The sequence below is a fragment of the Gavia stellata genome, chromosome 29 (genome assembly GCF_030936135.1).
Source record: "Gavia stellata isolate bGavSte3 chromosome 29, bGavSte3.hap2, whole genome shotgun sequence".
Lineage (NCBI taxonomy): Eukaryota > Metazoa > Chordata > Aves > Gaviiformes > Gaviidae > Gavia > Gavia stellata.
Window position 1 is genome coordinate 2,818,799 of NC_082622.1, and position 25,577 is coordinate 2,844,375.

Genomic DNA, 25,577 nt, shown 5'->3' on the forward strand with positions numbered 1-25,577 from the left:
AGGTGGGGCTGAACCATCCCGGAGCGCGGGGGGCGACACGGCAGAGGCCCCCAGCAGCGCCCAGGCCCAGGCTCCGGCCTGTCCCACCCGGGGTCGGCGAGAGCGGGGCCGTGGGGGTCCCACACAGCCGGGGTCGGCGTGAGAGGGGCCTCGGGCCCCCAGCAGTACGCGGGGGTGGCGTTGGTTGAGTGGGGTCCATCCCCTGAGGGCATCACCCCGCTTGCCCCATGGCGGCCTGGCCTCCCCGGGCCGCAGCGAGGCCCCACGGCCGCTGCCGGTGCAAAGGCCTTTATTTCCCCAAAACGCAATGGCGGTTATGGGACAGATCCTGCAAACACCACGGGGGGAGAAAGAGCATCCCATGGCCAAGGGCTGAGGCAGCCATCGCTTGGGGGGGAACCTGCCCTCACCAGGGGGGTGAAGGAGGTGGCGAGGCCCAGCCAGAGAGGGGTGGGGAGGCTGGTGTGGCCCCTGGGCAGCCCCGTGTGGGGCTGGAGGCTGGATTTGCACCCAGGCGAGCGCAGGGACAGCATGGTGGGCACCCACCAGGCCCCGCAGGGCTCCCACTGGAGCCCCCCGCACAATGGCCCTGCGCTCTGTGGAGTCAGTTGTCAGCTTTGGCCGTCCGTCGCCTGCTGGCGGGTGGGGGGTGAAATCCGCTGCTCCAAAGGTTTGAAGCGCTACAAATCTTTACTGCCGAGGTCCAGGCAGTGTTCGCCAACGCCCCGGGGCGATGTGTATGGAGTCTGTGGGGACCTGGTGCAAGGGGGAGCGCCCCTGGGCACCCCAACGCCAGGGTGCCCCAGCCGCTGCTGGGGTCCTCATGGCTGCTGCTGGTACTGGCCCTCGGTGGCGGTGAAGAAGTCCTCCAGCACGCTCTTCATGTACTCGAAGGTGGGACGTTCCTCCGGCCTCTCCTTCCAGCACTGCATCATCAGTTCGTACAGCTCCTGCGGGCAGTTGTCCGGCTGCGGCATGCGGTAACCACGCTCCAGGTTCTGTATCACCTCGGGGTTGGTCATCCCTGTGAGGACAACGCGCACAGCACTGAATTTGGGTCACCCCCATGTCGCAGGTAGCACCCCACATTTGCAAATCCCACGGGGAAGCTTCCTTCCCCTTCTACTGCCTCTGAAACCCCCACTGGCTTTTGGACCATGGCTGGCCATGTGCATCGGGAAGCGGTCGAAACCATCGCGGGCTGGCAGGGAAGGCAGCCAGATGGGGCGGCTCGGGGCGTGTGTGCGTGCAGGAGTGCATGCACACACTCCTGGGTGTGCGCTTGCGTGTGTGTGTGTGTCCGAGCCCTTCTGCTGCGCAGCTGCCGGGAAATCCTGACCTGGATACGGGATCCGGCCGTAGGTGACGATCTCCGTGAGCAGGATGCCGAAAGACCAGACATCGGACTTGATTGTAAACGTCCCGTAATTAATAGCCTCCGGTGCCGTCCACTTAATGGGGAATTTAGCTCCTGAAAAACAGCAGGAGGGGAGAAAATAAAATGTTATGGCTGAGCTGGAAACGTTCCTCTCTGTTTAACCTGATGTGACAACCCTGAGTCAGCATCTGTCCCTGCTGTATGCCTGAGGACGAGCTGGGTTTGGTGGCAGCCAGCCCCCCCCCGGCCCCCGCTGCTTGGCTGGCTACAGAGCCCCTGCGCAGGCTGGCACCCCTGCAGCGGGCCAGCACGCCTGTTCCTGCAGTAGCCACCAGATAGGGCTGTCACCCTACGAAAAGCAGGGTTGGGTGGCTATGCGGGGATCCCGCAGCTCCCGTGCAGCTGTGGGGAGAGAGATGGAGGAGGGAGAAGGGTCTCTGCACCCCTGCCTGCTCCCCTTTCCCATGGCTGCACGCCATCCTGCAGCTCCTGGGGCATGGTGGGGACCCCCAAAAGAGGCCGGGGTGGGTGGGGGTTTCCTCCTCCCGTGGCCCCAAGCCGTGTGCACCCCAAGAGCAGGGCTCAGCAGGGGCACGTGTGGGGCTGAGGCGGTGGGGGACGCACCCTCGCGAGCTGTGTACTCGTTGTCCTCGATGAGGCGGGCCAGCCCGAAGTCGGCGATTTTGCAGCACAGGGTGTCTGACACGAGGATGTTGGCGGCCCGCAGGTCGCGGTGGATGTAGTTCTTGGCCTCGATGAAGGCCATGCCTTCGGCGATCTGCCGTTCGGAGTAATTGCAATTAACAGTCGCCAGCCCGAGCAGGGCTGCCCCAGCTCCAGCCCTCCCTGCCAGCAGCCCCGCGGCTCCGTCCCCCCTCACCTGCGCGGCCATGTCCAGCAGTTTGTTGATGCTCAGCTTGACTCCTTCCGAGGTCTTGAGGAAGTCCACGAGGCTGCCTGCAATGAAGGCAACAGGTCTCAGCGGCAGGCACACACGTTGCGTCCCCTCACCATGGTGCCTGTTGGGGCTGGGTGTTGAAGCACTGGGTTCACCGGGGCACCGTCCCCCAGTGCAACACCAAACGTGGGGCTGGGCAGCTCGCAGCCCCTGGAAAGGCAGGCAGGAGTGGATGGGCAGGAGACCACACTGCCTGCAAGGTCCTTTTCCCCCTGCCAGGGCTGCCCCCCAAGCTCCCAGCCGGTGGGAGAGCCGTGATGCAAAGGCAGAGTGCAGGGAGGTGAAGGATGCTAAAAGCAGCTCAATAAACAAAACCCATCACCGGCCGCTGGACGGAAACACCCCAGAGCCAAAGGACCACAGCTCTTCACAGCCCTCACCCCCCACCCATGGTGGGCAGAACCCGGGTGCCCTCACCCTTCTCCATGTACTCCGTGATGATGTAGATGGGCTCCTTCGTCACTACGGCGTAGAGCCGCACCAGCCGTGGGTGCTGCAGGTTTTTCATGAGGTTGGCCTCCGCCAGGAAGGCGCTGGGTGACATGCTGCCCTGCTTCAGGTTTTTGATGGCCACCTTGGTGTGGCCGTTGTAGAAGCCTGCGGAGAGATGGGGCAGAGCGTGACGGGGGAGAGGGACCCCATCACCAGGCATGGCCGGGGGACGCATGGCAATGGCAGTGCCGGTGGAGGAGGAAGCGTGGGGGCTACTCTGTGGATCTAGAGCATCCCAACCTGAGACTGCACAAGCAAGAGATGTTGGAGATTGCAAAACTTGGCTGAAAACCAAGCCCGGCGGCAGTGAAGGCTGGCGAGGGACCCTCCCGCCCCAGAGGACTGTTGCAGGAGGACTTCTGGCGACGATCACAGCTCTGTGCTAGCCACCTCCTGGGCAAAAATCTGTAACCGCATTTTAACCCACCAGGCAGATATTTTTACGTGTGGCTTTCAGCCACCAGAAGAAAAGGAAGCTGTTGGTTGCTGGGCTTTTAACTGCAGGGGTGGCTGGGGCAGCCAGACAGCGATGCCAAAGCCTGGCTCCCGTTGAGTACCCAGAGGGGACTTTGCGGGACAGCCAGCACCCACGGGAGCGAAGGCAGGGACCCCACTCCTGGGCTGCAGGGCAGGATGGAGGGGAGCAGGGCAGCCCCAGTGCCTTCCCCACCACGGCACCCAGGGAGCAGGAGGTACTTTTGCGGCTGGGTTGCAGCACGCTCGAGGCCCCGCACTGCCTCCGAGCCCCCAGCTGCTCCCGGCGCGGCAGCGACAGCCATACAAGGGCCGTTTCCTGTGCCCCGTGCCAAAGCCGGCAGCTACTCTCACGGTGAGCAGAGCCCAGCTCGACAAGGACACGGTGCAGCCCCTGTGCACACGCGCCTGCACCAGTACACCCCTCCCGGCAGCGGGTGCCTGCCCGGGCAGCGGTGCAGGGGTCCGGGTGAGCAGGGATGGGAGAAGGGGGAGGCTTGGGTTGCTCTGGGTAAACCAGAGCTGCCCCTGGGCTGCTCTAGCTGCTGGTTTTCTCCCTTCTTCCAGGGCCCTTGTAAAAAGCCGAGGTCCCACGCTTGGGGCTGTGCTGGCTGATCCATGCGAGACCCCAGCCGGCCCCCCGCCCCGACCTGAGGACGCTGTGGGGCCCGGCTGATGTTGCCCACTCCAGTGCCCTCATCTGGGAGGATGCAACCCAGTTTCACCCTGACTCACCCATCCAGACTTCTCCAAACTGCCCTGCTCCCAGCTTCTCCACCAGTTTCAGCGACTCCCGCGGCACCTCCCACTCGTCCTGCCACCACGGCTTCTGCGGCTTCTGGGTCCGGCAGGGCTTGCCGAGGCGGGTGCACAGCCCATCGGAGCTGCCTGCAGCGCAGGGGCAGGCAGAGCCAGCATCAATGTGGGCAGAGGGCATGGGGCACCCAGAAGAAGCTAATGCCATTGCTGGGGCACAGGTAGCAGCGTGTGCTGCTCATCCCATCCCATCCCATCCCATCCCATCCCATCCCATCCCATCCCATCCCCTGCCTCCCAGCAGGACCAGCCCCTCGACGGCTTGTTCCCCCCAGCCCCTGGACGACACGCACGTGTGTAATACTCCACTAGCTCGTGCAAGCTGCTGAAGGTGACGCGGGGGGAGATGTAGTACCCCCCATTGTCCATGTTGCGGATCTTGTAGTGCTTCACCGTCTCACCCTGGTTCTGGTCAAAGTCCCTCACCGACAGCGAGTAGGAGCCTGGGGAGATGGGCAACCGTGTGGGTGCAGGACCCCAACACTTCTCCTGTGCTTCCCAGCACCTTTCCCAGCGCCAGTGGCAGGAGATACCGGTGGGACCCGTGGGACGGTACCTTTGGAGGTCTCACTCTCCCGAATGAGGAAGGAGCCGTGCGTGTTGCCCGACGCCAGGAGCTGCCGCTCCGCATCCTTGCGACTGATGTTTTTGAAGAACCACCTGGGAACACGGGGCAGGGTTAGGGCTGGGGGGGCAGTTCAGGCCACCTTCACCCACCGCCACTTCGGGGGATGCCCCCCCTGCCAGCATGGCTCCTGCCGGGGCACGGCTCCTACTCAACCGCTACTCACGGCTCGGGCTCCAGGCTGTTCACCATGGCCACGAAGTTGTAGGGGATTAAACCCTCCTGGCCGGTGGTGAGTGACTGCGCCTTCCACCACTCCCCGCTCCTGCAAGGACACAGCGAGGTGAGACCCCCCCCGGCTGCCAGGACCCCGCACGGACCCCCCGGCAGCACTGGGACACCGTCCGGGGAGCCACGGGGTCGCACTGGCGTGGGTGCTGGGACACCGTCGGCACTCGCTCACTCTTCCAGGATGCGGAGCTTCTCGCCCTTCTGCAGCCCCAGGTCCCCGTCGTGCTTGGGCTCGTAGTTGTAGAGGGCCACCACCAGCTTATCTGGGAGGACAAGCGGAGGGGCAGGGTGGCGGTGGCCAACTGGGGGGGTGTCCAGAGCCGCATCCCGCCGCGGTCGGACCTTACCTTGCAGGGGGGAGCACGGCGGAGACGTGGCCTCGTAGGATACCAGGGGGTCTTGCACCTCGGAGCCATTGCGGATCAGCCTCTGTGAGGGGACGAGGAGCCCCGTGAGCCCTCGCCTTCCCGGGGTTTGGCCATCCCACGGCCACTTCCAGAGGCGTTTGGCCACCGGGACGGGGGTCTGCTCGCCCCCCTCCTCACCTGGCGCTTGCTGTTGGGCTCGATGGGGTAATTGCAGTGCTCACAAATGTCGATGTTCTCGATCCAGTCCTCGTCGTAGTCCGAGCTGCAGCAGCAGCCCATGGTGGCTGCAGGGAGGTGAGAGGCAGTGAGGGAAGCCTTTGCACCCCCGGCCCCAGCCTTGCCTTTCCTCCTGCTCCGGCACATTCTCATCCCTGTGTCCATCCCGCTCCAGCACATCTTCATCCCCGTGTCCATCCGTCTGGCTGCCCACATCGCACAGCCCGTCCCACACACTCCCCAGGTCCTCTGCTGAACCGAGAGCATCCTCTGACTCTTTGTCACCAGCCATATTTCCTCCTAATTTTGTTCTGGCTTTGTTAATTAAAAACACTGAAGGCAATTAGTCCCCAACCTGAGGGTCCCCAAGCTGCCGGCACAGCTTGACCTTGCCTCCTCCTTCCCACCCTGCAGCCCTTGGGCTGATCCCTGTGTTCTCCATAACAATCTTGTCACGAATATCCCATTAGCAATTAATACATCCTTGCATGGTCCTGCAACTCGTGTTTTACGAGGTTTGCCTGCACCAGGCACCTTCCCCGGCCCTAAAAGCGGCTCCCTGGGGTCAGAGGCGGATGCGAGCGCTCCCCCACCCACACTGCATCGCCTCCGATTTCCTTCTACCCTGGGGCTCCCGTCAGCCTCCCCCCCTCCGCTGTGCTCCTTCTCCTGCATCAGGGATGTCCTTCAAACCCCCATCCCTGCTCGGGGGGGCCCCCCGTCCTCGGCAGCTCACCCTGAAACATCAAGAATCCCCCAGCCTCAAGCACCAGCCCTGGCCACCGTGACACCAAGCCGGCACGGGGCGTCTGGCACCGCGGCTTGGGCACCCGGGCAGCCTGGCAGCGATGCCACGAGTGTCGCGTGGGCTCTGCAAACCAGCCGGGCAGCTCTCGCCTTCCCGTGAAAGCTGAGTGTGGCACGGAGCTGGGAACCCCGGCAGCGCGTCATGTGGAAACAACAGCCCACAGCCCTGGAAAAAGCTTTTCTGCAGAATCCCCCACGCCTACACCTCCGGGATTTATCTCCACCAAGACCTAGCCCCCAAATCCTCTTTCCAGGCTCTGCCCAGCAGCTTTGGGGGCTCTTTGGGGGCCCCGGCGCGGTTTCTGCAGGCGCTGGGTGCCAACGGCAGGGCTGGGAGCCCCGCGCCGCAGAGAGCCAGCCCAGGTGTCTTCTGCCCCCCAGCACCCAAAATCAGCGGCCGCTTTTGAAAACGCCGGGTGGGAGCTCTTATCTGGCAGCGAGGCGGTGCAGCTGCGAGGGTCCCCATCCCCACCGTGCCCTGCAGCGAGCTGGGTCCCCGTCGGGCCGGCTGAGCCCCGGGAGCTGCTTTGTTGGGAGATGCTGGCCGCTGACACTGCCATCACCGTTTTCTTCTTGGTTTCCTACCCGGGAGCCATTGCGCTGCTGTGTTTTCACAAGCACCCACTTAAATCCACCTCTCTCCGTGCTGCCGGGGAGGGCACGGCAGCGGAGGCTTTGTTGGAGTGGGTACCCCCATGGGCAGCTGGGGACACAGGGAAGAGCCTCACAGGGGGTCCCCAGGGTGCCGCCAGCCCCCGGTGCCACCAGCCCCAGCCATCAGAGCATGCTGCCAGCCTGAAACCCCCAGCCTGCGCTGCCAGGGCTGGTTTTGCAGACCAGGAGCACCCCTCCCTTGGCGAGGGGGTCAGTGCGGCTCTTTCGGCATCCACGGCAGGGAGACGGGGGCCATCCCGGGGTGCCCATGGTGGCCGACGGGAGCAGGCGACAGGCGATTTCGGCAAGGAGAGGGCAGACGAGCGAGCCTCCCCCATGCTGTGCAATGGTGCTTTGGGGACTTAAATGCTAAAAACCACCCTGGTGCCTTCAGCTTCCAGTGACAGTTGTTTGGGAACACACATTAGCACCCAAAAACGGACTCAGCCACGCCACGGTGCCCCGAAGCGGGCAGAAGGAGCAGGCAAGGAGCTGGTGATGCCCAGGCAGCAGCACAGCCCATACCCACCCCGAGCACAACCCTGGCCCTGCAGAGAAGCCCCCGCTCTCCCAGACCTGCCTGCAGCCCTTCAAACACCTTTACCAAAGGCAAGCCGTGCCAGGAGGTGTTTTTTCCTTCCTGCACGAAGCTGGGGTGGGGAGGGAGGTGCTGCTATTGTGCCTTTTTTTTTTTTTTTTCTCTTATGTACTCAAGCCACAGCGTAATTTCCACTGAGCAGCCGTTTCACCTGTGCGGTGCGAGGGCCGTGCCGGTGAAACGGGACGTTTGAAGTCGGGTTCTGTGACTGCATCTGTGCAACTGAATTTCTCATATGAAGGTTGCCTGGGAGGGATGTGTAGGCACCCCTGCCCCATGCCTCACCATGTCCCCGGGGAGGTGTCTGCATGTGTGCACGGGTGTGCACGCGTGTTCGTGCACGGCCATGTATGTGCCTCTCCCCAGCTTTGCTTGGGAACGTGTCTGGACCCCCCAGCTCTTTCTGGAGGAGCTGCCCTGTGCTGGCCCTTCCGCACATGCTTCTTCGGCCGGGTCCGGTTGGTTTGTTCACGAGCATGGGCGGGCGCGAGGAGGGCTGAAGGCTGGGCTGACCCCGTCCCTGATGCTCTTCAAGGCTCACCGCGGTGCCCCGGATGTCCCCAAGCCAGCTGTGACCTAGCTGGACGGTCAGCCCCACGCTGGTGTAGCCTTGCAGAGACGTGAAGGACCACGGCCCCAAAGCTGCCGTCGCACCGGGGAAGTGTTTGCACTGAGACAGCGCCGAAACCAGGCATACCTCGGTGTCGGAACCCCCTAAACTGGGCAGTGGACCCCGATGGACCGGCACTAAACCGCTGCCTGTCCCTCAGCTGCTCTTGCCCAGAGCCGGGCAGGCGAGAGTGTGGCGTTGGGGACAAAACTCCCTCTTTGCCCTGGAAACGGGGGCGCGGGGAGAGCCCTGTGAGGGGGCTGTAGATCCCACCCTAGGCAGGCCCCCCAGGCGGGCAGAGGGCATGGGGGCACCAGCTTTCCCCCCAACTGGAAGGCCACAGAGCAATGGGGAGCACAGCCTTGCTCCTCCATCCCTCGCCTGGGCACCAGCGCTCACGTCCCCCCACAGCAACGATCCCAAACCCCCATTTCCATCCATCCGAGGGGCAGCCTCAGCGAGTGCAACAGGACCCTCCCACCCTCTGTGGGCACCCAGGTGGTCCCCAGCTCCCGTCCAGTGGATGCAAACCCTCTCACCCCCAGGTCCCCGTTACCTGTTGGCAGCGAGGCGAGGACCCACCGCTCTCAGACTCCCATGGCCCGGCAGCAAGAGTCAAGGCGCGTCCCCACTCACGTCCTCTCCATCCCTGGCAGGAGCGCAGCGACCCTCTGGGGAGCGGAGACAAGCCCCCCGCACGCGGGCGCGCGCTCCCCGCCGCTCGCTCTTGCTCGCCGCCTGCCCTGGTTTCCTGCCTCATGAGCAAACTCTAGAGAAGCTGGTTCACAGCTCGTGCAACAACCGCAAGAGCTAGTGACAAACCCCGATGGCTTCCTGCCATCCCAGGCATGGAGGGTCCCTGCTCCGGGTGCCCCCAGCCACCAATCCCCAAGGACTGGGTGGGCAAGGGGATGCTGAGCCCCTCGGCCGGCGAGGGAGCGGGGTCCCACGGGCTGGGAGATGTGCTGCGAGGGGCCAGCAATAGGCAATCTGGGCTATCTGAGCCCCCCCGGTCCCCTGTGCTGTCCGCTCTCCGGTTCTCGGCGTGGGCAGGCGTGCACCAGCCACCCCGACCCCATCAGACCCTATGCAGGTTGCGCGACTCATTCTGCACCCTGCAGCCCCCACTTTGGCCATCACCCCAAACCCTGGTGCCCTGAGAGCCGTGGTGACAGTGGCTAAAGTCAAGGGGACACGTTATGCCCCAGCCAGGCTGTGACAGTGGCTGAAGGCAACGGGACACGTTATGCCCCAGCCCTGTGTTTTTGGAGACAGCTCGGAGCAGAGCAACCACAACGCTATTGTCTTGGCTTCTGCGATCAAACATGAAGCCGCAGGTACCCGCCGGCTGCTCTGCGGAGGCACGGGCAGGAAGCCCAGCTGCGCCGGGGGGGCTGCAGCAGCTGGGGGGGCACTGCAGCGGTAGCACCAGACGCAGCATGCACCCTGGCAGGGATGTTTCCCAGGGGCAGCTGCGCAGCCCTGTTCCCATCGTGCTCGCCAACGCCGCGGGTGCCCTGGGCAAGGGGTAGTGGGGAGCGCTGCGAGGCCCTGGGGTGTGCCACAGCTTCGGGGTGCACGTCTGGTTCTCCCTGTGTCCTGCTGCTACCCTGGGAAGGAGAAGCAGCCCCTGAAATTATCCCTGGGTCATCCCACAGCTTCCCCGGATCACCCCCCAGCTTCCCTGGCACTGCTTGCAAAAAGCGTTCTGTGAAAGTCACAGCCCCAAGCAGCGACTTCTTCTGTGAAGGGTTTGGTGTTAATGGAGGAAGGGAAAAAGACAAAAGCAAACCCCTCTGGTGAGAGCAGGGTGGCCAGCCCCGGCTGGCACTACCCCCAGGGTCGCTCCTGCACCCAGCACAGCACTGCAGGGTGTTGGGATATGGGGCAGGACGGGGGCACAGGGGCTGCCGAACCCTGAGCACGGCCCCAGCACCTCCCAGCCTCAAAAACAACCCCTTCATTCGCAGCCAGTTCGGTGACGAGCGTTTCCTGCAACATCGCAGCCCAAGCACCCACACCCTGCCAGGGGCGCCCGGGGAGAGGCTGGCAATGAGGTCCCCGAAGCAGAGACGCTGTGTCCCTGGCACGGCACTGTCCTGCAGCAGAAACCAGGGAGAAGCCCCCCGTCCTGTGAGACAGAGCCCGGAGAGTGGCCGAGGAAGGGGCGAAGGCAGCGTGGTCCCTCCTGCCACCCCCATGTCCCCCACAGCAAAGGGGCAGGACCCACATCTGGAGGCGCAGGGAGGTGCCCGGGTGCATGCAAAAAAGGAAAAAAACATCAGCTCTCACCTTCACCTCCTTTTATTCCTCCTCAAAGGGCTGCTCCCCACATTTTCCACTGTGGTTGACCCCACCATCCTTAGAGACAGGGCACTGGGTGCCCCAAAACACCCTGTGCCCAGTGGGGATGGTGGCATTTCCCATGCCACAGTGGCATGGCATTGCCCCCGCGGCAGGGCTGGCAACACCACGGCTCAGCACTGCCTGCCCTGGGGGAGCTCAGCAGTCCCCAAGGCACTTTGGGAGGGATCTGCGAGCCCCACCAGGTCTGGATGCACCCATGGGTGCCCGTGAGCGGTCCGTGGGGTCCTGCCGCGCTTAGCAGAGGGAGAACCGTCGGGAGTTGATGTTCATGCGGGTGACACCGATGTGCTTGAGTGGCATGGAGAGCAAGAAGGCGGCCTTGGGCGGGATGTTGCAGAGCAGGTCCGAGTCTTCCTCACAGCCCTCGAGGCCGAAGGTAGCATCGTCCAGCATCTCCTTGTGCTGGTGGCAGGCCTGCTCCACCTTCAGCCGGTGCAGCTGCGCCCGCAGGCGCATCAGCTGCTGTGCCAGGCGCTGGTCCACAGCCTGCATCTCCCGCTGCACGGGGAGACGGGCGTCAGGGCCGGAGCGGGACCGGCGGCAGGGTCAGCTCCCCGGGCAGCAGGGATGGTCAGGGCACAAACCCACCGGGGACCATGCGCATACGTGGCCCTGGGATCAGCACAGAGCCCACGCGCACAGTCCCAGCGTCAGCACGGGGTCTGCGCTGGGGTCACAGCCCAGAGTCAGCTTAGTTGCCCGTGGGTTTGTACCCGCATGGCTGTTGCTGCCCGTGCCACCCCACAAAAGGCACTGCGGCTGTGCCACACCAACGAAGCCCACCGCAGCCATGCCACCAGCAAAGCAGGCAGGAGGAGGTGACAAGTGCAGACCCTGACGGAGCTGTGACCCCCGGCACTGTGCAGGGGACACGGGCAGAGCTGCGGCACCGCAGAGCCACATGCGCCTTGCAAAAATCCACGTCCACCGGCTGTGCTGGGCAAAGCAGCAAAGCCCGGCGCTGCGGCTGGAGCGCCCTGGCCCTGGCCCATCCCGTCGCTGCTGCGTGAGGTCGGGCTGTAAGCGCTCCCTCTGCACAGAGGAGCCCCGTGGCCCCGTCCCTGCCTTGGGGCTCAGTCCTTGCCCACCCCTCGTGCCCCCCATCCCACCAGCAGCTACTCACCAGCTCCGTCCTGAGCCACTCCAGAGCCGATTCCACGGTGGCGAAGCCGCAGACGCCACCGTCCCGCTCATCCTCAGGGTGCCCAGGGCCCTGCTCTGCCCCCCGCGCCCCCCCGGGGGTCCGGCTACGCCAGGGCTGCCCCCGCACCCGGGCTTCCCACTCCAGGTAGGAAGGTCTCCGCGTCTGCAGCTTCAGCTTGGCCGTCAGCGCCTTCACGCTGTCCAGGCTCTCCTCCTCCCAGGTGGGCTCCTCTTCACCCAACTCCTTGAACTTCAGGTGGCCAAAGGGCATGGCGGCACCCACCAGAGCCCCCCGAAACCCTTGGGTGACCTCTCCCCACCTCAAAGCCCCTGTGCAAACGGAGCCTCTGCCCCACTGCACCCACAAGGCGAGGAGCACCCCGGCCACCAGCACCCACCCGCTGCGCCCGAGTCCCGGCTATTTATTCACCCCCAGAACAATGAAGGTTGGGGACGCCGAGGACGACTCGAACGGGCAGGAACTTTCCTTATCCAGAGGAGAGCAAAGGAGGGGTTTTTTGGTTTTGTTTGGTGGGGGTTTGGGGGTTTTTGTTTCCTTTTCTTTTCTCTTTTAGCATTATTGTCTCCAGCTGGGAGGGGACTCCCCGTTCCCCGGGAGGAAGCCTCCACCGGGAGGTGCTGGCACGGCGGAGCGGGGGGGATTTAATCCCGCCGCTGCCGCCCCCCCGCACCGCCCGGGGCCGGCGGGGGCCAAAAAAAGCCCAAGGAAGGAAAGAGAAACCGGGGGGGGCCGCGGCGAGGAGCCGGGGGGCAGCTGGGGACCCGCATCCCGCCGGGCCGTTAAGGTGGAACCGGGTCCGGATCCAGGATCCGGCCGGTGCCCCCCCCCCCCCCCCCCCCCCCCCGCCCCGGCGATGCGGGCGCTGCCCGGGGCGGCTCCGGGAGCCGCGGCGGGGGGGGACGGGTCTCGCCCGCGCCCCACGGGCACCGCCTGCCCCAGGGACGGCCCCCCCCGTCCCCTCCAGCCCCCCCGGAGTCGTCCCCAAAGACCCTGCGTGCAGCGCCGGTGCTGCGCGGCGAGTCCCCGTGTCCCCTCGCCTGTCCCCTCGCCTGTCCCCTCGCACCCCACGCCGTTCCCCCCCCCCCCCCGGGAGCCCCCAGCCCCCGCCCGCCGGCGGAGCCGCCCCGGGGCCGGGCCACCTTAAACCCGACATCCGCCGGGCGCGGAGCCCTGCGCCGAGCCGCCGTCCCCGCAGGCATGGCAGGGCTGTGCGGGGCATCGCCCGCCCCCCTGCTTGCACCCCCAGCTCCCCTGCTTGCACCCCCAGCTCCCCTGCTTATGCCCAGCAGTTCCCTGTTTGGACTCTGAGGTTCCCCCGTTTGCACCCCAAGATCCCTGCTTGCACCTCACAGCCTTCCGCTTGCACCCCGAGATCCTTGCGTGCACCCCAAGATCCTTGCATGCACCCCAAGGTCCCCTGCTTGCACCCTGAGATCCCTACTCGCACCCCAAGATCTCTGCTTGCACGCTGAGGTCCCCTGCTTGTGCCCAACTGTCCCCCGCTTGCACCCCACAGTCCCCCGCTTGCACCCCACGGTCCCCCACTTGCACCCCGAGATCCCCACTTGCACCCTGAGGTCCCCGCCTGCCGCCGAGCCCGAGCAGGTAAGCACAGGGGTGGCCAGGGCAGGCAGTGCTGCCAGCCGCTCACCCTCCTCCTCCTCACCCAGGGCACTTGGCAGCAGCTTCTGCTCCATCCCCGGGGTCCTGGGGCGGCTGTGGGTGCAGGCAGAGCCCGTGGGAGCTGGGGTCAGGATGGTGCGGGGGGTCTGGCAGCGGTCGATACAGCACCGTAGAGCCCCAGCGCGACAGGCCCCACCACGGGCAGGAAAGGACCCGGAGCTGCTCCATGCGAGGCAGCAGTTGTGTTTTCACCAGCCACCAAAAATGATCACACCCCGCCGCAGCGCAGCCAGCACTGGGCACAGAGTACCCGGCTCGGGGTCTGGGCTCTGCCAGGGAGCCCACGGCCAGCTCAGCCCACTCTGCCCCGTGCCTCAGTTTCCCCACCTGCAACGACAGCATTGACGGGGGAGGCAGTAAGTCACGCTGCCCTGCATTTTGCAGCGAGGAAGCTCCATATGCTGTAGGTGACAATGTAAACACGAAGAGGGGGGTGAGGCCGTAGGGCCCAGCGTGACGCAGAGGGAAGAGGGGGTTTTCAGGCTGGGCTGTGCCGCTGCAGGATTTCCCCTTTCTCCCTCCAGCTCCGCGGCAGCTGCCGGCAGCAGATCCCTGTGCCTGGCGGAGGCAGGCTACGCCGGGGCTCGGCCACCGCCGGCACCGCCATGGAGTTCTCCGAGCTGATCAAGACAGCGACGGTGGAGAGCGTGCTGCTGTCGTGTGCGGGGCTGCCGGCGGTGAAGGGCACCCTGTGCATCACCAGCCACCACCTACTCCTCTCCTCCTGCCCCGGGGGGGACGCCCAGCCCGGCACGGTGGAGCTCTGGCTGCTCATCCGCAACGTGGACGCCGTGGAGAAGAGGTGGGTCTCTCCCCGTGGCCGGCCCCGCGCTCCCTTCTAGCGGCATCACCCCTGCCTTAGCCGGAGGAGACTCCCCGCTGCTCTCCCGGCACCCACGGCAGAGCACGGCCACCCCACGGCGCTGCCCGACGAGCCTCGTCCCTCCTCTTCCCCGCGGCCCACGCTGGGGATGCTCGCGGCACCCGGCATTGACCTCCTCTTCTCCTCCATGCCTCAGAGTGCAGAATTTAGGCTGGTACCAGCCCCCCCGGACTAACGGCTCCCCACAAGACACCAGGTTTGCCTTTTAACACTCTCTCGGCTCTGCTAACCCTCCCGGCAGCGCCCAGCTTTGTGTTAACCACCGTGGCACCCGCCAGGCCCCGGGCAGGGCAGGGAGATGGTGGAAATCCGGCTTCAGACACGCGTGCCACTGGTGCCAGAGGAGAGCCAGCGATTCGGCACCCACACAGCCCTCCCGCTTCGTCCTGCTCAGCTCTCCCGGGGGGGAAGAGGGCAGCTCGGCACTGTCGCGTGTCTGTCTGTCTGTGTGCACGGACCTACAGCCAGCCCTGACCCTCCTCCTGCCTCCCCCAGGCTCGCCGGCTCCTCCGGCACTATCACGCTCCGGTGCAAAGACCTGAAGATGCTGCAGCTGGAGATCCCGGGCATGGAGGAGTGTCTCAACATCGCCAGCTCCATCGAGGTGAGCTCCCGGGTGGCCGGAGAGCCTGGCCCGAGTCACGCCGGGGTGCAAAGGGTTGGCAGGAGAAAGCGACCGCCTGCAGTGTTTGCTCTCGCTCTGTCATTAACGTGGGTAAATACTCAGCTCCCGGCCCGTGTTGGCACAGGGTGCCCATGGGGCTGGTGGTGCCGGCACCTGCCTGCCCAGCCCTCCCTTGCAGCTGGGACACGGCCAGGAGCGGGGAATGGGAATGGGGTTTGCAGAGGCGGCCCTGGGGACATTCCCAGCCATCTCCGTGCTCCCCACCCATGACCAGCTCCATCTTTGCTCCTGCTCCAGGCCCTCTCCTCGGTGGACTCCGTCATGATGATGTACCCGTTCTTCTACAGACCCCAGGGCCTGAAGCTCGAGGAAGGATGGCACCTTTTCCCCCTCGAGCAGTACTTCCAACAGATCGCCTCACAGGTGAGCTTGGAGGGGAGAGACCTGGCTGGGCTGGGAAGTGACTCCCCCCACCCATGCCGGGCTGCCGGCTGGGGCTCACGCTGCCGGGGCTGCCAGGGAGGCACCCGAGGCAGCCCCCCACCCCATGTCTTCCCCAGACAAGCCAGTGGCGGCTGAGCGACGTAAACCGGGATTTCACCACCTGCCCCACGTACCCTCCCGCCGTCATTGTGCCGGCGGCGGTGGACGATGACACCTTGCGGAAGGCTGCCCGTTTCCGGCAGGGCTGGCGATTCCCCGTCCTCAGCTATTACCACCCCAAGAATGGCACTGTGAGTCCATCTCCCCGTCCTGCCCCTCACCCCCTCTCCCACCACCACCAGCCCTAGGGCGAAGGTGGCTCGAAGCCCCCCCCATCCCATGGGGTTCCCCCGGTGCCCCCCCGGCTCTCGCTGCCCGCTGTCCCTGACCCCGCAGGCGATGCTCCGCAGCAGCCAGCCACTGACGGGCCCCAACCGAAAGCGCTGCCGCGAGGACGAGATGCTGCTGGGGACGGTCCTGGATGAGGGGGAACGGGGCTTTATCATCGACACGCGGTCGGCCCAGGCGGCAAAGCAGGCTCGGATGACGGGAGGGGGCACAGAGCCCAAATCCTCCTACCCTCAATGGAGGAGGCTGCACCGGCCGCTGGAGAGGTGAGGGGCTGTGCTGAGGTCTGGCGCTCTCAAGACATGGGTGATCACACTGCCCTGCCAATGGCATGGGGCCTGCAGCCCCCCCCCCCCCCCAAAAAAAAGACTTGCCAAGCCCCTGACACCACTTCCCTCCCCTCCCAGAGGCCGCCCGCTGCAGGAGAGCTTCATTAAGCTGGTGGAAGCCTGCAACGACACCTCGATCAACATGGACCGCTGGCTGAGCCGGCTGGAGAGCTGCCGCTGGCTGAGCCACGTCAAGGCAGCCCTGAGCACGGCTTGCCTGGCCGCACAGTGCATGGACAGGTAAGGGGGGGCTGCCACCCCATGGCCCCCGCTTTCTCCCTTGCAACGCTCTCAGTGTGGCACAAACCTCGGGTGTTATCCCGGGCTCACTGGCACAGCCGGCATCGCTCCGACCGCTTGCCTGCAGGGAGGAGGCCAGCGTGCTGGTGCACGGGGCAGAGGGGACAGACACGACGCTGCTGGTGACGGCGCTGGCTCAGGTGATCCTGGACCCGTCCTGCCGCACGCTGGTGGGCTTCCAGGGGCTGCTGGAGCGGGAGTGGATCGAGGTGAGACCAGCAGTCCCGAGGGGGCTGAGGACCCAAGCCCAGCTGGGGTCCCTGTCTCTGGGGTCCCCAGCTTCACCCCTGTTATTCCCCCTCGGGGGGGTCCCACAGGCTGGCCATCCCTTCCACCTCCGCTGCGCCCGCTCTGCCTACTCCCACGCCCGCCTGAAGCAGGAGGCACCGCTTTTCCTCCTCTTCCTCGACTGTGTGTGGCAGCTGAGCCGCCAGTTCCCCTTCTCCCTGGAGTTCAGCGAGCGCCTCCTCCTCACCCTCTTTGACAACGCCTACGCCTCCGCTTACGGCACCTTCCTCTGCAACAACGAGAAAGAGAGGTGAGTGGGGCGGGAGGTGGGGACAGCACTGTCCCTTAGGAGCAATGCCACCGTCACCACTGTGCCCTTGGGGCAGACCCTGCCTTCACGCAGAGCGAAGCCCTCCCTGTCACTGTGGGTCAAACTTGGCCCCACAATCCCTGGCAGGGACTGGAACACCTCTCGACTCTCCCGTAGGTGCCTGTGTAAAGTGAAGGAGAGCACGCACTCCCTCTGGGCCTGCCTGAACCAGCCTGGGGAGAAGAAGAAGTATCTGAACCCTCTCTACTCGCACAACGCCCTGGTCATCTGGCCCTCCGTCGAGCCCCAGAGCATCCAGCTCTGGCAGGGTAAGCTGGGTCCAGCGCTCTCAAAACCCGTCGGCAGCTCTGAGTTGGGCTGGGTGAGGGAAAGCTGCTCTGCTTTTCCCTCTCGACAGGGCTACGGCACGGCTGAAGTAACACACAGCCCCTTCTCTCCTAGGTTTATTCTTCCGATGGATCCGTTCATCCCAGTACCTGGATGAGGCCTGGGCGGAGATCCAGCGGTTAGTAGAGGGCAATGACCCCCCCGTCAAGGAGAGCGCAGGGAACAGGCTGAGCCGGTCCCTCTCCGACCCCGCTGCCCGGACGGAGAACGAAAGATGAATGGCAGCATGGGCAATTCAGTCCCCGCAGGCTGCCGGGCCAAGGTGACACTGCAGCTTTCCGTGGGAAGCGCTGTGCGGGACGCAGGCCCCGCGGAGCTCGGAGGACAGCTCCGGGAGGGGGGACAGCCTCCCTTTTGCAGCCTCTGGGCTGCACAGACTGAGCTTATTTCAGTAAAGTGCGCTCTCTCGCAGCCCACGCCTACTTTTCCGCTCTTACGTAGGGGCAGGAGCAGCCCCACTCCCTCGCAAACAGGGCTCCTTCCCCGTGGGATTTCAGCAGGGCTCGTAGCTGGAACGCCAGCAGAGCAGAAGGGCAGGAGGCAGCGGGAGGTCGATCTGCCCATCACCATCGGCCTCCAACAGCTCCTGCCGCAGTGTGCCTGGCTTGCAGCCCCTGCCCAGCTGCCAGGCGTGGGTCGGTACAGCAAAAACTAAGCGGCAGAACACCCTAAACCCGCAACACCCTCTCCACAAAGGGCACGACGCTGGCCACAGTTTAAGTGTTGCGTCAGTCGCCCCAAGCTAGGAGCCAGCCCAGGAAATCTGCCCTTGAACCCAGTTTCGAGGAAGGAAAGAGATAGAAACCACCCCTCCAGACAGACAGACACAGGGCGCGAGGGCTGGAAGGATGAGGATTCGCAACACAAGCGCACTAGTGCAGGAAATAACTGTTCCATGAGGAAAGCTGGCTCAGGGTCAGTCCAGGGAATAAACAAAGCACCAGAACTGGGCGCGTGCGTGTCATCTGGAAAACAATGACTGGCCGCTGCACTTCCAGCCTCTTCACACTTCAGGGGCGGACCTGAACCACAGCTGCAGATCCTCCCTGGGAAAGAGTTAAGCTGGGCCTGGGGTGGACAGAGGCCCGTCTGCCCATGGGTGGGGAGCAAGGCACCACCCGGAAAGCAAAGCGCTCAGGTTAATTTTGATTCAGACAGGGGAAAAAAAAAAAACAAACCACCACAGACGTGCTTTTCATTGTGTTTATAAAAGATTTCTATTTATTTCCTGATGATTTTTTTTATCTCCCCCGATGTATAAATATGCCCAGCAGGGCAGGAAGCTAGCATCCCCAGGGGCAGGCAGCCCGACTCCCTTCCTCGCCTTCTCTACCTCCTGTGAAAGCCAGTCCTGCCCTTTTGAGCCGGTTGGGTTTTTAGTTCCCCACTTCACCCAGCCCCCGAGTTTGCTGCTAACTGCTTCCCACTGCCTCCTGTGGAGCAGACTAACTGCAGGCCTTACAACAGTGTCCGCACAAAGCCGATGGATTGGAAGAGGAAAGGGAAAAGGAGAGGAAGTCCTCCGTTAAGCTTCAAATTCAAACTCGAAGTACTGGGGATCGAAGTAGTGGATGCGAACGTAGCCATCCTCACCCCCGCTGCTGTAACTGTATGGGAGGAAAGACAAGATAAAGTCACCGATGTTGTCAGGAGCTCACAGTGTCTAGGTGCATACCACTATCGGAGCCTGTTCTCACAACCCCCTCCAAAAACTAATCAAGGAGTCGCAGGACAGAAAAAAACATCAGTTACGCAGCCAAAATGTGCAATAGGGCGTAAGTGTGAACCCCCCGGCCAGCCTGGGGGGAGGCAGCAGGGCTGGAACGGGAGAATTAAGGAAGGTGCTGGCTCCATCCCCACTGCAGAGCTCCTGTGAGCCCAGCCACATCCTAACCGAAAGGTGGGCTAGGCTTGACTGGGGCACGCTGCAAGACCCACAGAGATTCTCACCTCTTCCCGTCGGGGTGAAAAGCAACACTATTTTATCGGACCGAAGTGACCCTTCACTCTGCCAAACTCTTCTTCAAAAGCCAAGTGGAAGAACCTAAGAGAAGAAAAAGATTTAAATTATCACAAGAAGTCAGAAGCCTGGTTAGTGACACCATCAGGGTTTCCTCAAAAAAGCTCTACAAGTTTAATGACTCCTCCAACACTGCCAAGAGAAAGATGCTCTGGGGACGAGCATCCCTGGGCTGTCAGGAGTTCTCCAGGTGAGGACTCAGCCCTGCCAGAGGAAAAGGACCAACCTCGCCTCAAATTTGCCAATCCTGGTGGAGGTCGTGGTCACATCCATGGCCTCTTGCCCCACCACCAAGCACGACCTGCCAAAGGAGAGAAGCCACAACACTTCAGTGCTGCGAACACCACACGCTCAGCAGCAGCCAGGAGAGGAGGGAACCAAGCCTTGGGGAAGCCTCCTACTAACCCAGCAGATCCACAAACTCATGAGCTGGCCTGACTCCAGCCCCAGAGAAGTTCCCACCTCCCAGACACACTAGTTGGAAGATCAGAGGACACAAAGTCTTGTTCCCTGCACCAGACCACAGTAAAGTTCCCCAGACCCATCCCACACTCATGTTTTTTAGCTGAACTGGCAACACTCTACCATCCCGTTACCTGGGACATACGCAGGAATCACAGAAAGACCATTATAATGAGCAAGCTCATTCTTACGTGATCAAAAATGGGGGAGAGTGCGGCAGAGTTCACCGGTCGCTCCGTCCGGAACGTCTTTAAATGCTCGAGTGTCGTGCAATCAAATAGCTAGGAGGCAAAAGGGAGAGTCATTCTGCAAAAGCGCTGGCAGCACAATTAACTCACACAAATCTGGCTGCTAGGCCTCACCTAGGCAGATGTTAGCTCTACAGCCACTCATGGACACCCAAATCCCAAAACCATTTCCCCAGAATCCCAAAATACTGGCCTAAGGTAACTCTCATGTCTATCTTCTTCCGGAGGTAGCAAACTGCAGCCTTAATTTTGGCAATGTTGTTTCCAATGTCTGGCTCTTAATTTAACATGGTGGTGCCTCCTCTTTCTCTGAACTTTCCCACTACGCTTTGACTTTACACTTACTCCAGTTCCTAAGGAGCAAACCTCTGCAACAGCCACGGCTCTGAGCAAAGGTCCTGCAAGCAAATATCAACAGTCCACTGCATTTCTGACAGGAGGCCTCACCTTGGCTGTGTTGTCCTTGGAGGCAGTGATGAACATGGTCATGTCCCTGGAGGTCTGAATATCATTGATTTGCTTCGTGTGCTCCTTGATGTTTGAAAGCTGTTCCCCTGACTGAAGGGTAAAGGCGGCAGTTTCAGCGTGCTGGCAAGTGAAGTGAGCGGACACACGACTTCCCCATTAAAAACAATTTAGGAGATGTCGCTGTCAGCAGCAAGGCAGACATTGGTACATCAGCCTTGCTCAAGGGAGCTGCATACTTTAACTATCCATGAGGCTGCTGGTTTGAGCCAAAAAGCCAATATTCTGTCCCATGACCACAACAGGAACACTGTGATATCCTCCCCCAGGCACTGCTGCCGGAGGGAGATGCTGTTCCTTATCAGACTGACCTTGGCACTGAACTGGTTCAGCTCTCCGCTCTCATGTCCTGCGATGATGAACTCTCCCAGAGGGCCCCACACAGCACTAGTGATTTTAGAATCACTGCAGGGGATTTTCATATAAGGCTCGTTGTTCTCTGCAGGAAGGAAGGAAGGAGACAGACAGACAGACACAGTGGCACCGGCTCCGGCAATCAACACTTCTCCTTATTCACTGGTGCAGGCACTGGCCCGGATTCCTCACCGATCTGGCTGGGGTCCCGGAGGTCAAAGAAGCTCACAAAACACTGATATCCCATCTGCTTGTCCGTGGAAAACATGATGATGTTTCCTCCAAAGTCAAAGCCACACGTCCTCACCGCTGAGCTGGTCTTCACCAGAGCGAGCTGCTTTCCTGAACACAGAGCAGAAACCGTCAGTCACTTCACCGGGTCTTTCACTGCAAGGTTAATGAAAACGAGCCGCTGAACGGCAGGGTGAGAGCGAGGATGAGAGCACCGGGCGTAACTGACACGCAGGTTTGGCGACCCGCAAGCACTAACCGCACGTTTTGACTGCTTGGGTGGTAAAGTGAGTGAATTCACTAAATATTCACTAGAAACCAGGCACATACACAAACCCTCCACTCCAGCTGTCCGAGTTAGGATTCAGACCTCTTCCGGGGGTGGCGGGAACAAGCACATGTTATGCTGCCACCATGTCCTCCAAGCTTAGCAGACTTCACAGCAGGACAGAGCTGTGACTCAAACGCAGCTACGTGGGAAGAGAAGAGTCTTACCCGTTTCGCAGTCCCAGAGCCGACAGCTGTTATCCGCAGAGCCAGTGAGCACATGTCGTGTGTCCCCTAGGTCACCAGTTAAGGAATATCAGCGTGTTCTCAGCCCCAAAAAGCTACTGTCTAAATTCTCAGAGAATATTTATACACAAGATTGAAAAGCTGTATTACACAGAGATTGGACAAGTTCCGTCCCAGGACCAGCAATACTCCAGTACTGACAGACACAGAGTCCAAGTGCTCCCACTACAAAACCCACAACTTTCCTTTTGAAACATTAAAGAAAGAGGCTCCAGCTCTTGCATTAACACAACCTTTGCACATTTTTGTCTCCGCTACCTGCTGCCCACACTGGCGACGGAAGACCTTGTGCCGCTCCGACACCTTCCCTGAGCTTCCAGGGCCGCCACAGCAAAAGCAATGAAGCACAAACGAGAGCAGACGGGGCAAACAACAGCCCAGGAAGAAAAATACCCAGAAGATGGAGTAAGGGAAAGACAGCAAGAAGAGTTAAACGCACTGTATTGCCCCTCTGCTCCTCTTCAAGAGGAAACAGTGCAGCAGCTGGGAGGAATCAGCTCAGGTGAATCACTGCAAAGAAAATATAAGGGACAGGGAAACTGGTTTCCGCGATCAAAGGATACAGTCTGCATCCACGCACCAGACGGCTCCTGTGTGGCCGTTGTAGGTGCCGAGCCTCTCTCCATTCACTGAATACCAAACGTTGACGATCTGGGAGAAGAAAACAACCAAGCACCCCTCTTACCAAACGGATTAATTAATGGGACTGATGAACAGCCGGTCAATTATGGCGGGGGGGGACGGGCAGGGCCCGCCGCACTCACGGGATCCTTGGCCACGGTGAAAAGCAGGTCTCCCTCCCGGTTGTACTTGATCTGCGTGATGGAGCGCTCATGGCCCTGCAGCAGGATCGGCTTCTGCGAGGGGGGAGACACCATTTAATGCCTCAGGCGAGGCACGGCCTCAGCCCCCGGGACGGGGCTCCTGGGGCGCGGGGGAGTGGGGGGCGGCAGTCTGCCGCCCCCCACTCCCCCGCGCCCCAGGAGCCCCGTCCCGGGGGCCCTGCACAGCCCGAGCACCGGTCACTGCCCGCGGCCCCGGCCCGGCCCCGCTCTCACCATGGCGGCAGCGCTGAGGCGAGAGAGCGGCACGATCGCTTCCGGGTCAGAAGGTGCGCGGGGCGGAAATGCGTCACCGTCGCTATGGCGCCCGTGGGTAAGCTTCCGGGGCTGAGGGGAGGCCGCTGCCCGGCGGGGAAGGGTCTGCCTTGAGCGGGGAACGGGGCCTTCCCTCGGGAAGGGAAACAGCCACTGGCTGGACCCCTGCGGGGCCTTCCCTCAGGGGGAATGTGGCGGCAGGCTGGGCCCCGGGGGGGGCCTTCCGTGAGGGCGAAACAGGGCCACGGCCTGGACCCGTGTGGGGCCTCCTCTGAGGGGCGATGTGGCCGTGGGTTTGGTCTGCTTGAGGCCTTCCCTGAAGGGAGGTATGGCCACGGGCTGGGCCTGCGGTGGGGCCTTCTCTGTGGGGAATGTGGCCATGGGCTCAGCTGGCTGTGGTGCTTTCCTCGAGGGAGTGTGGCTGCAGGCCGGGGCCTGTGGGGGGCCTTCCCTGAGGGGGATGTAGCCGCAGGCCCAGAGTGGGGCCCTTCCTGAGGGGAGACAGCAGTGAGCTGGGCTGGTGAAGGCTGATGGGGGTGGCAGTGGGCCAGGCCAGGCCCTCTGCGGGGAGATGAGGACAGGCTGACCCAGTGCGGGCTCTCCGAGGGTGGTGATGGCAGACACTTCCCCTGGGGCCATCAGGTTGCTGAGCCCAGGCTGTGCTGCAGGGGAGGCAGCGGCGCTGGTGCTGGTGGCCGTGCTGTGGGGCAGCACCGGGCCGTTCCTGCGGACAGGCGCAGTGGGGCTGGAGGAGGTGCGGCGCCAGGGCCGCCTGCAGCAGCTGCTGGCTGAGATCCGCTTCCTGGGACTCAACTACAAGGTGCGACTCCATCTGGGTTCCCAGGCCGGGGACATAGCCGGGTGTCAAACTGCCTTTGGGATCATTCCTACCTGTTTGCTTCTGGAATTGATACTTTTACTTAAACCGTTAAGTATTTCATCTCTCATCAGAATTCTTTATCCTCAGTAATAGTTCATTTACTTGCCTATAGCATTGCTCTTCCCATGCAGAATTGAGACTGTTTTCATAAACAGCAGATCATTAACCCTCATACTTTGCATGAAATAAGCACGGTCTGCCTTCTGCAAATTGGGGAACTGAGACGCTGAGCAGCTTGTGACTGGCAGTGGAATCACCAGCGTGCAGCATTTCTGCTGCCAAACACGGCACAGGGCAAGCAGGTCTGGGCTCCTTCGCTGCCTGCTCACTGGGGGGTGCACGGTGTGTTTGCATGCAGCAACTGACAGGTTTGTGTTCTTCCTGCAGTACATGGTGCCATTTCTGCTCAATCAAGGTGGATCTGTCCTCTTCTACCTCACCTTGGCGTCCGCAGGTTAGTTCTCCTTGCTTTCATGGAGTGGGTTGATTGGGATTTTGGGAGGATCAATGCTATTGATTACTCTGGTGACTCAGCTAAACATCAAGCAGCTGTCTTGTAATAATCACCAATAAAACAAGTGTCTTTTAACGATTTGTACAAGATTATTGATTTTAAACTGTTTGTGTTAAAACTGTTCAATTTCAGATCTGTCCCTGGCAGTACCACTCTGTAACTCCCTGGCTTTGACAGTCACGCTGGTGACTGGGAGGATTCTGGGAGAGGACATTGGTGGTAAAAGTAAGTTACACTCAAAACACTCACATTGTCTCCTGCATCTGTGTGTGGACTTAATAGTGTGGGCTACCCTCTGGTCTCCTGAAAAACAGCAAATACACATACAAGGGCTGTGACTAGTTAAGTGGTAGTTCCTGCTACCAAACCCAAAAGGGAAGTGAAACAGATTTGTAAGTGGGCAGGGCTAGTAAATTTGAAGGGAGAACTGGCTATTCTAAGCTAACAGAGTTCATAGGCCTGAGCCTTTACGTAGTTAGATATTTAACTGTAAGAGAAGCACTAAATAATACGCCCACCATGGAAAAAGAATGCCCCACAAGCCCCCAGATGTCAACACCCATCCTTCTTTCCTTCCCTTACGTCCTACAATAACTTTAACCTGCTCAGAAGGTCAGAAAATGGCAGGAAACTTAAAAGCTTAAAAACACCAGGACCTGGTGCAATAGCTGTAGGAATACACTAAAATGGGTTTTTTTGTTTTTTAAGCCTGTTTCTCGCTAGCCAGACATACAGCATCTGCAACATTTTCTTTAGAAATGTGCTTTGCCCAATGTACATGGGCAGTCCAAACATCCAGACCCCTTCAGAACTGGCCTGGTCTGGGTCGTATCTATTCAGACATTTATGCTATCCTATTTACCGTGACATCTGAGCATCATGTATTTAGCAACAAGAAGATCTGAGTGACTAGCATTGAATTATGTAAGTTCCCAATATATATTGTTCATTTCTATAGGGGCTGTGGCAGGAATGCTGCTCACCATCCTAGGAGTTGCGCTCTGTGTAGCTGGCTCGTGAACAAGAAGCAGTGAGAAGCAGAGGAAGAGAACCTGTTCAAAGGTAACCCCCTGTGGCTGAAGGGGGGGCTTCTGGCTCAGCAGCGGACCCTTTGGCTCAGTTACACCTAGGAAGCTGCATTTTGACACACGGATGTCAAAAAAACGTGAAAATGTGGACTGTATTCCCTGACACCAGGGTGGAACAAGGCATGTTGCCAGGGCATCCTATTTAGTGTCTTGAGCTATGGAATTTTTTGTCTGTGGGTGCTTCAAGGCAAGGATGATTGAATTGTCTTTGTTCAGCACTGGAGAGATA

The 25,577-nt window shown here is 61.5% G+C and overlaps 4 protein-coding genes and 1 non-coding gene across 9 annotated transcripts; 2 read left to right on the top strand and 3 right to left on the bottom strand.

The window, feature by feature from the left end:
• Nucleotides 1-821: 821 nt before the first annotated feature.
• Nucleotides 822-5,621, bottom strand: LCK (LCK proto-oncogene, Src family tyrosine kinase). Of its 5 annotated transcripts, none has more exons than XM_059830950.1 (12): nucleotides 5,520-5,621; nucleotides 5,322-5,379; nucleotides 5,147-5,237; nucleotides 4,910-5,008; nucleotides 4,675-4,778; nucleotides 4,412-4,561; nucleotides 4,038-4,190; nucleotides 2,754-2,933; nucleotides 2,259-2,335; nucleotides 2,003-2,156; nucleotides 1,340-1,471; nucleotides 822-1,024 (listed from the first exon to the last, which is right to left on the bottom strand). In XM_059830950.1, the coding sequence occupies exons 1-12, from the start codon at nucleotides 5,619-5,621 to the stop codon at nucleotides 822-824; spliced, it is 1,503 nt and encodes a 500-aa protein (XP_059686933.1). The 5 variants fall into 5 exon arrangements, with proteins under 5 accessions (XP_059686933.1, XP_059686931.1, XP_059686932.1 ...); XM_059830948.1 differs by having other exon boundaries at nucleotides 5,322-5,403; XM_059830949.1 differs by having other exon boundaries at nucleotides 4,038-4,186; nucleotides 4,408-4,561; nucleotides 5,322-5,403.
• Nucleotides 5,622-10,744: 5,123 nt separating this feature from the next.
• FAM167B (family with sequence similarity 167 member B) lies at nucleotides 10,745-12,008 on the bottom strand. The gene is made up of 2 exons (XM_059830957.1): nucleotides 11,718-12,008; nucleotides 10,745-11,092 (listed from the first exon to the last, which is right to left on the bottom strand). The coding sequence occupies exons 1-2, from the start codon at nucleotides 12,006-12,008 to the stop codon at nucleotides 10,829-10,831; spliced, it is 555 nt and encodes a 184-aa protein (XP_059686940.1). The 3' UTR covers nucleotides 10,745-10,828.
• Nucleotides 12,009-14,047: 2,039 nt separating this feature from the next.
• LOC132319662 (myotubularin-related protein 9-like) lies at nucleotides 14,048-17,574 on the top strand. Its single transcript, XM_059830944.1, has 11 exons — nucleotides 14,048-14,244; nucleotides 14,462-14,521; nucleotides 14,821-14,929; nucleotides 15,248-15,373; nucleotides 15,511-15,684; nucleotides 15,830-16,047; nucleotides 16,189-16,350; nucleotides 16,478-16,619; nucleotides 16,728-16,948; nucleotides 17,126-17,277; nucleotides 17,411-17,574. The coding sequence occupies exons 1-11, from the start codon at nucleotides 14,048-14,050 to the stop codon at nucleotides 17,572-17,574; spliced, it is 1,725 nt and encodes a 574-aa protein (XP_059686927.1).
• Nucleotides 17,575-18,554: 980 nt separating this feature from the next.
• EIF3I (eukaryotic translation initiation factor 3 subunit I) lies at nucleotides 18,555-22,851 on the bottom strand. The gene is given in 13 exon segments (XM_059830954.1): nucleotides 18,555-18,963; nucleotides 19,307-19,338; nucleotides 19,340-19,400; nucleotides 19,603-19,661; nucleotides 19,663-19,677; nucleotides 20,030-20,119; nucleotides 20,534-20,644; nucleotides 20,923-21,050; nucleotides 21,158-21,307; nucleotides 21,692-21,757; nucleotides 22,333-22,420; nucleotides 22,534-22,626; nucleotides 22,828-22,851. Coding segments are annotated over 13 exon segments (978 nt in total). The 5' UTR covers nucleotides 22,831-22,851; the 3' UTR covers nucleotides 18,555-18,881.
• An 803-nt stretch (nucleotides 22,852-23,654) lies between these two features.
• Nucleotides 23,655-25,577, top strand: LOC104258158 (uncharacterized). The gene is made up of 4 exons (XR_009484522.1): nucleotides 23,655-23,686; nucleotides 24,134-24,200; nucleotides 24,393-24,485; nucleotides 25,219-25,577. It is a non-coding gene; the product is annotated as an uncharacterized LOC104258158 (transcript).

Excerpts from the sequence above, each read along its gene's own strand:
- LCK (XM_059830947.1), bottom strand. The coding sequence starts at position 5,621 with ATGGGCTGCTGCTGCAGCTCGGACTACGACGAGGACTGGATCGAGAAC. Across the intron at positions 4,562-4,674 it reads GGAGAGTGAGACCTCCAAAG|GCTCCTACTCGCTGTCGGTG; the intron begins GTACCGTCCCAC and ends CCATCTCCCCAG. Across the intron at positions 4,191-4,411 it reads GCTAGTGGAGTATTACACAC|GCAGCTCCGATGGGCTGTGC; the intron begins GTGCGTGTCGTC and ends CCTGCGCTGCAG.
- FAM167B (XM_059830957.1), bottom strand. The coding sequence starts at position 12,008 with ATGCCCTTTGGCCACCTGAAGTTCAAGGAGTTGGGTGAAGAGGAGCCC. Across the intron at positions 11,093-11,717 it reads AGTGGCTCAGGACGGAGCTG|CGGGAGATGCAGGCTGTGGA; the intron begins GTGAGTAGCTGC and ends CTCCCCGTGCAG.
- LOC132319662 (XM_059830944.1), top strand. The coding sequence starts at position 14,048 with ATGGAGTTCTCCGAGCTGATCAAGACAGCGACGGTGGAGAGCGTGCTG. Across the intron at positions 15,374-15,510 it reads TCCAACAGATCGCCTCACAG|ACAAGCCAGTGGCGGCTGAG; the intron begins GTGAGCTTGGAG and ends TGTCTTCCCCAG. Across the intron at positions 16,949-17,125 it reads TGCAACAACGAGAAAGAGAG|GTGCCTGTGTAAAGTGAAGG; the intron begins GTGAGTGGGGCG and ends ACTCTCCCGTAG.